Source organism: Lycium barbarum, chromosome 11 (genome assembly GCF_019175385.1).
Source record: "Lycium barbarum isolate Lr01 chromosome 11, ASM1917538v2, whole genome shotgun sequence".
Classification (NCBI taxonomy): Eukaryota; Viridiplantae; Streptophyta; class Magnoliopsida; order Solanales; family Solanaceae; genus Lycium; species Lycium barbarum.
The window spans coordinates 94,194,906-94,203,541 of NC_083347.1; the positions used below are offsets into that span (position 1 = coordinate 94,194,906).

The following is an 8,636-nucleotide window of genomic DNA, read 5'->3' on the forward strand; positions in this document are numbered from 1 at the left end:
GCGCTCTTTCAAAATTCCACTGGGATCTCGTCAGGCCCTATCGCCCTTTAGAGTTGTTTTATAATTTGATTTCATGATAATTAGAATAAATGCCCTACTTGTCCTTATTTGTATTTGAGCTTTCGGCCGTGGAGATTCCAAAAAGAGAAATATACAGCTAAAAGCTGTTGAGAACTACTCGTTGCGTATATCATTCTTGTACTGCACCATTTGACTCCGTTCTATGAGTCCAAAAGCTAGTATGTCCCTACTCACTTGTTCCTATTATTAATTGAAAGTGACATGCATATATCCTTTTAAATTATATATCACCCTCATCTCCGCCAAAACTCTTCTAATTAAACACTGGTTACATTGTAGCAAATTCATCATGAATTTTTCATCCCCAGCAGTAGTAAAGCCAGACGTTACGTTGTCCCTCACTTTATCGTCTACCACCACCACCATCAGCAGTACCACTACGACTGAAGAACGAGGAGTCAAACTAATCCAACTCTTGCTTACTTGTGCTAACCATGCTTCCTCTGGTAATATCCACCATGCCGATGCGTGTTTATCCCAGATTCTCCAACTTGCGTCTATCAATGGTGACTCCATGCAACGTCTAGCCGCCTGGTTTGCCTCGTCCCTAGCCATACGCCTTGTCAAGCGCTGGCCTGGCCTCTACAAGGCCTTAAATCATCAAGGACCGGTAATATTTGAGTTAAAAGGGTAAATTATCGGTAATTACTCCCTTTGTTACATTTTATACACTACTAAAATCAGAGGCGGATCCAGGATTTAAATTTTATGGGTTCAATCTTAAAATTTTTAGCATTGAATCCATAATATTTTTAAAGTTAGGGGTTCATATCTACTATTTATTGTAATTTTAATATTTTTTTACACAGAAATTTAGGTTCCGTGTCAAAAGTTTGGGGTTCAGTTGAACCCCTTCCTTGTAGGCTAGATACGCCTCTGACTAAAACAAATAAAAATTAGCAACGGACAAATTCTATAGCTAAACTGCAAAATTCGTCACTATGCTTATTTACTGAAAACTTATACAAAACCATTGTTAGCTATGAATGATTTAGCAACAAGTTTGTATAGCTAATTCCACTTTTTTTTTTTTTTTTTTTTTTTTTTTTTTTTTTTTTTAAATCGTGATAGCACTAGTATATTAGTACTATTTTGCGAGTCAAATAAATTTTTCTTTCACCGCGATTTCTTAAATTTTTTACATGCTTTGAATTACTTAATACGATGAGTTATAAATGTACTTTTTCTATAGCTTCTAAATATGTAAATTTTATTTTTATTAATGAATATAAAGAATTTATGTCCGTACCCAAATCGGAAATTAAGTTGTTCGATCCTTATACTTCGAACTTGCATATATAAAAAATGGAATGGAAGGAGTAACTCATTGTCACAAAATAATTATTTCTAAAAATATTTTTTATTGTAGGTACCTAGTTCTATTGTGGATCTTGATCGGCCTCCGATCATCTTTGCTAAAACCTTCCCGTATATGGGCTTTGCATATGCTGTTATTAACAAGGTCTTGATCCAAGGCATGTCCGAGGAACGTATGATCCATATTGTCGATTTGGGCTATGGAGACCCAAAATTGTGGGTGCCTTTCCTAAAAAATGTTGCTAATTCACCAAATGGACCTCCCCATTTGACAATCACTTGTGTGAACAATAACAAGTCCATGTTAGAGGAAATGTCTATGAGCGTTAAAAAAGAAGCTGAAACTTTAGACATACCCTTTCAATTCAACCTTGTGAATGTTAGTCTAAGAGATTTGTCCATAGATATGATCAAGGTAAAACAAGGTGAGTCATTAGCAATTGTATCAGTACTAAATCTCCACGTCTTATTGGCCGAGGACGATCGTATTAATTCACATTTTGGGCTAAACAAGAACAAGAATAGTTTAAAGGATTGCAAAAGAATGAGTGAATTTCTAGCAATGTTACATTCATTTTCACCAAAATTGTTGATCCTAGTGGAACAAGAAGCTGACCATAATTTAAGCAAATTAGTGGATAGATTTGTGGAAGGATTACATTATTATAGTGCGTTATTTGATTCCATTGATACCACATTAGGAAGGTCTTATTCATTATATGAAGAGAGGGTAGCAGTGGAACAAATGTTGGGGAAAGAAATAGAAAATATAGTGGCATGTGAAGGTTTGGAGAGAGAGGAAAGGCATGAAAGATTTGGTAAATGGATTGTGAGATTGACAAGTGGAGGATTTAGGCCGGTGCGATTATGGTATGACATCATGGAAGATGCCAAGAGATTGGCGGAGACTTATGGTGCAGATGGTTACAAGATTATTACTCAGAGAGGAAGTTTGATGATATGTTGGCATGAAAGACCAATATATTCTGTTTCAGCATGGACTGCTATATTTTAGCTAAATTTGTTTATTTCAATTTTGTGAATTTTTTTGTTATAATTGGAGTAGAAATGTTGATGCAACTACTAAAAGCACATCAATATATATTCTTTGAGGAAACAAAATCAAGAATTATGAAACGCATAATTCCTCAAGATTTATTGTAATTGTTTCACCGATCATCAATATTTATTCTCGTTCTTCTTATGAATATTTAGCTTGGTGAATTTTTCAGGCATGGGGCAGAGAATGTTCGTATCTTGTCTCTTATACAGTCAATGAAAGGAAGACTATCATTCATATTGTGTGTGTTCTCTCCTTTCTTTCTTCAGGGCTGGTAATACAGTTGAAATCACCCATGATTAACCAGGCCTCATTCTAGAGGCCATATTCCTCGGTTCATCCCATAAGGTTTTCCTTAAGGTAGCATCACATTTAGCATATATAATAGTGATGTAGAAAGTGTCTTCTCCATCCTTAATAGAAAAGGTCAGATGTTGTTCAGCGTCTTGAAGTATAGGCATTCATAATCTTCTTAACAAAAAAATCAAAATCTTATTAACACAATTGGATGCAGCAAATGAGTAACCTAGTCTCCTAAACCTTTCCAATTTGTTGGCTGAACAAAAAGGTTCTTGTAAGGCAACAAAGGCTAAATTATGTCTTAATTTAAGTTGTTTTAATCTCTCAAAGGTACCACTGGATTAGATGTTTCTGATACAACAACAACAACCTACCATGTTGAATCCCACAAAGTGGGGTTTGGGGAGGGAAGAGTGTACGCAGACCTTACCTTACCTTGGGAGGTAGGGAGGCAGTTTCTGGTAGATCCTTGGCATAAGGACAAGTAACCCAAAATAGTATAAATAAATTTATGACAAAATACTATAAAAGCATGATAAAAGCAGTATAAAAGGAGCAGTACCTACCATAAAGTAATACGGTAATCGAAGTAGAAGAAACAACTTATAGTAGCAGAAATCGAGGGACAAGCAAGTATAAGAGTAATACTACGACTACTAGTATGATCGGATAAGTAGGACACCAGTTGTACCCTAATCTGTGCCCTCCATAACTCTCTATCTAAGGTCATGTCCTCGGTAAGCTAGACCTGCGCCATGTCCTGTGTAATCACCTCTCCCCAATATTTTTTCAGCCTACCTTTACCTCTTTTGAAACCGTCCATAGCCAAGTTCTCACTCCTCCGCACTGGGGCATCCGTACATCTCCTCTGCACATGTCCGAACCATCTCAACCTCGCTTCCCTCATCTTGTCATCCATCGAGGCCACTCTCAATTTATCCCGGATATCTTTATTTCTTATCCTATATCTCCTAGAATGCCCACACATCCATCACAACATCCTCATTTCTGCAACTTTCATCTTCTAAACATGAGAGTTCTTGACTGGCCAACACTCTGCCGCGTACAACATAGTTGGTATAACCACCACTCTGTAGAACTTGCCTTTAAATTTTGGTGGCACCTTCTTGTCACACAAGACCCAGATGTGAGCCTTCATTTCATCCTCGCCACATTAATACGATTTGTGGCATCATCGTCAATCTCCCATTTCATAATAGACCCAAGATACTTGAAGCTTCTTTTCTTTTGAATGACCTGGGTACCAAGCCTGATTTCCATGCCAGCCTCATATGTTATGTCACTGAACTGGCACTCCAATTATTCTGTCTGGGTCCTACTCAACCTAAACCCTTTAGACACTAAGGTTTGTCGCCAAACCTCCAACTTAGCGTTAACTCTGCTGTGAGTCTCATCTATCAGAACTATGTTAGCTGCTAATAACATACACCATGGCACCTCACCTTGTATTTGCCGCGTCAATCCATCAATCACCAAGTCAAATAAAAACGAGCTTAGAGTTGATCCCTGGTGCAACCCCATCACCACTGGGAAGTGCTCTGAGTCTCCTCCCACTGTCTATACCCTGGTCTTAGCTCCATTATACATGTCCTTGATCACCCTAGTGTACGCCACTGGTACATCTCTAGCCTCCAGGCATCTCCATAGAACCTTTCTTAGGACTTTGTACCAATAAATAATTGTACCAATAAATAAACTCAATCATTAAGAAATTAGTGAAATTATTGTTTCTTTGATAATCTAGCAGATCTCTGATTGTTGGTGTATCCACGTCTACCTCTAGAGGTTGATTTTCCTTTTCGAGATTTACTATGTGTCACCCACATCATTGAGTATTATGGCAATCATAAAGCCCAAAACTAGCTTCTTCTTATGTGTTGTGTCTCCAAGCTCAGTAATCTCGCACCATCTCTTAGCTCCTCCCGCTGAACCTGGGCTCTGATATCAGTTATGGGGCTAAATTAGCCCAAAGATACTCTTAACATGGTGTGATATGGTCCGCTTTGGGCCAAGTCCGCATCGTTTTCCTGAAAAGGCATCACACCAATAAGAGATTCCTACACCTTATATGTTGTTTCCCAACCTTTTCAACTATCAGTGTGGGACTTTGCTCGCACACCTTATAACAATCTCCCTAGAACTAAGTTTCATGTGGTCCATTACCATGATCAACGGGTCATTCCCTCGAACTAAGTCGTATGTGGCTCATTACCAATATCCATGAGTCAATTTCCGAGATATGTTGTGTGTCGCCCACATTATCAGAGTATTATGGCAATCGAAGTCTGCAATTCTCTTATTCCTGTTGCACATCTCCAAGTTCATGATGTCAACCAAACTGAGGTGCACCATCTCTCTATCATTGCCATACCTGTCCCATCGAATGTGAGCTCTGATACCAGTTGTTATGAGACAACAAGAATTAAAGCAATGATAATGAAAAGAAAGAACACACAATTTAGCTTGGAAAACACACAATTTAGCTTGGAAACCCTTAAGGGGAAGAAAACCACAACACTCACCAACTCTTATTAATCTTAATACAAAATACATCAAATCACACTTAAACTATACTCAAAATGTCGAGTTCACACTCAAACTATACAGGCAACCTATTACACACCTGAACATCTAAAAAGTTAATTTAATACCACCCTAACGCACATATAACCAATCACGCGATGGGAGGTGTTTTACACTCGCGCTACGTCATTGCCACGTCACCGCCACATCATATACTATATCATATTTCAAAAAAAAAAATCCACGTCATCCCAATTGCTTCTTCTTCATTGTACACCATCAATCCACCATTAATCCACCACCATCACCAAACCCACACATCCACCACAAAAAAATAAAAAGACCCACGATACTTTAAACTTTATTTTGACGGAAGAAAACAAAGGTGGTGTTGGGGGTTGCGGCGACGTCAGGCCAAGGTTGTGGTCCGACCACTTGGATTTGATAATCGAAAAATCCATAACTGGTGCGATGACCCACCATTGTTTCTCTCTAGATAGTGTCCTTTGAGCATGTCAAAAGGAACCATTGCTGAAACTATTAGTAATTTGCTACAAATATATTTGGATTTTTTCTGGTGTTTTGAACATCTAAGGAGTTCGAACGTCAACTGTGTTCGCTAAAAATTGTTGAAGGTAATTCGATCATCCCATTGGAACATCTCCTTCTCGTCCACCATTGATGGAGCTTCAGAAAGTCAATTGGGTTTGCTAAAAATTGTTGAAGCTAATTCGTGATTAGTTGCTGGTTTTAGGAGAAGGATATTTGGAGCTGGAAAACGTAATAACCATTGAATCTAAGGTTGAGAGAGCTCAAAGAAAAATAGTCCGCCATTTTTAAAGTCGAGTTGGAATTTTTTGGTTGCCGCAAACAAACTCCTATTTAAATGGGTAATATCTCAAAAGATCCGAGTCGACAAGTGGAATTCGAAACCTGAAATTTTGGGCTGTTCGGTTAAGGTGTATTTGGTTGGATTTACAACAACTATTCTAGGAAGAAGATGAGTTTGATGAGGGAGGGTGGGGGTGGGGGTGGGGGTGGGGGTGGGGTGGGTGGGATTATAAAAATATGTATTTTGTAATTAAAAAAGAAAATAATAAATAAATTTTAATTAAAACGCGCCTGTTTTTCAATTATTTTTATAATTTGTGGTACATCATCTTGTCGGGTGGTAATAAATTCACTTTTTAGATGTTCATGTGTGAAATAGGTCGCCTATATAGTTTGAGTGTGAACTCGACATTTTGAGTATAGTTTAAGTATGATTTGATGTATTTGTTCTAATCTTAATGAAAGTTGTTTTTAGGATACATAATAATGGGGAAGAGCCATGTATACATAGATTACAAAAACTCCTAATTCTAGAGTTTTTTTTGGATGTCCTCCCATCCTAATTCTAGAGTTCTTACAATGTCCTCCAATCCTGATGCTAATCGAAGTCAGGCCCACAAACTTAACACCAAGCGCTGCCATAATCATAGCCTTCCTAATTAACTGAATTGGGGATCCATTGGCGTGAAGCATAACACCCTTGCTATCCATAACAACCAAATCAATTCTTGCCTTCTTCGATTCAACTTCTAATCGTGCATCAACAAATAAACAAAATCCATCTTTGGGCTCTATTAGTTTATATTCACTGTTGGGCTCAATCAACCCGCAGATACTCCTAAGATCGTGTAATATTGTGCGCTTTGGGCTGAGCCCGCACGGTTTTCCCCAAGAGGCCTCACACTATTAAGAGATCCATACAACCTATATGTTGGCTCCCAATATATTCAATAACCAATGGGGGACTTTGTTCGCACACCCAACAATCTCTCTCTCGAACTAAGTTCCATGTGGCCCACACAATCCATGAGTTAGTTTCCGAGATTCACTTTGTGCCATTCACATCATTGAGTATTATGCCAATCAAAGCCCGCAACTAGCTTCTTCTTGTGTGCGCGTCTCCAAGCTTGTAACGGCAACCAAAATGAGCCTGCACCATCTCTCTGACATTGCCATACTCGTCCTGCTGAATGTAGGCTCTGATAACAGTTCTTGGGCTCAACCAACCCGCAGATACTCCTAACATGGTGTGATATTATCCACTTTAGGCCAAGCCCACACGATTTTCCTCAAAAGAACTCACACCATTTAGAGATCCCTACACCTTATATGTTGACTCCCAAACTTTTTAGCTACCGATGTGAGACTTTGTTCGCACACCCAGCAACGTGACCAAAGTACATTTAATAATTAAAATCAAAGAGCGTAACCGCACTTATGACTTTTGAAGTTAACTAAATATAGACCAAAGATAATAACCGAATACATGATTATTATATATTAAGCACGCTTAATTTTCCTAACGTTAAATATATCTCAATATTCTCCTATAATTTATTAACTGGTCTATCTACAAAATCAATGATGTCTAGCGTGAAAAATGTCTGAGAAGACGCAATTGGACTGGAATATTAGACAATTACAATGTGCTAATCACCCAAACATTAAACTCCATTCTCATAGTATTAATAAACCTTCACAGTAACATTTTGTACCCCAAATCGTGAAACATGCAAAGAAATAATTTTACCAACTAAGTTCATTTTTCAAGAGGAAATAAACAAGATCGGTTAATGGCATGAAATAAATTAAAGACCAAGTTATATACTACAATAAAATGACAGGTTAATTCATCTACCAGTTTAATGGGTTAATTCAAATGTATTTCACATGAAGTAAAAACAAGAAATCACGTAACATTATAAAAACAAACAGACTAACATGCTAACGCATTAGGAGGAAGAAAACATCAATTAAACGCACAAGCATCTAAAGGGAAATAAATGACGTAATAACATGTTTTAACATGATAACAAAGATTTGAATAAAAAATTGAACCTTTATTGATGAAACTTTCCGTAGCTACATGTAACGAACCATTTGGTCGTAATTGGGTTATTCCCCTTTTTGCCCTCGTTAACCCGTTCCCCAGCCTCGTTAGAGCTATTTTGACCCGAGGGGATAGGTGGCACGGTTTCCTAGGCATTGTTTTGGGTTTTGGTATGATAAATTTGTCCTTTAAGTGGAAATCGTTTGACTCATAGTTGACTTTTGGGTAAACGGACCTTTTTCAGAAATTCGTCGATTTCGAGAGGTCCGGATGATCATTTGTGAAACTTGGTTTTGATGTTCTGGTGTCTGGTGCCCGCTATGGCGGCACCAGCACTGCTGTTGCGTTGCCACTATGGCGGTTAGGGCGGCCGCTGTTGTGGCGTAGTTCATTTCTCGCCTTGACCGCTGTGACGATCTAATGGACCGCTGAAGCGGTGTCGCTAAACCAGAA

General features: G+C 38.2%; 1 protein-coding gene across 1 annotated transcript; it reads left to right on the top strand.

Moving 5' to 3' along the window:
• Positions 1 to 370: 370 nt before the first annotated feature.
• Positions 371 to 2,516, top strand: LOC132620363 (scarecrow-like protein 3). Its single transcript, XM_060335028.1, has 2 exons — positions 371 to 691; positions 1,451 to 2,516. Exons 1-2 carry the CDS (start codon positions 371 to 373, stop codon positions 2,411 to 2,413), a joined length of 1,284 nt encoding a protein of 427 aa, XP_060191011.1. The 3' UTR covers positions 2,414 to 2,516.
• Positions 2,517 to 8,636: the final 6,120 nt, after the last annotated feature.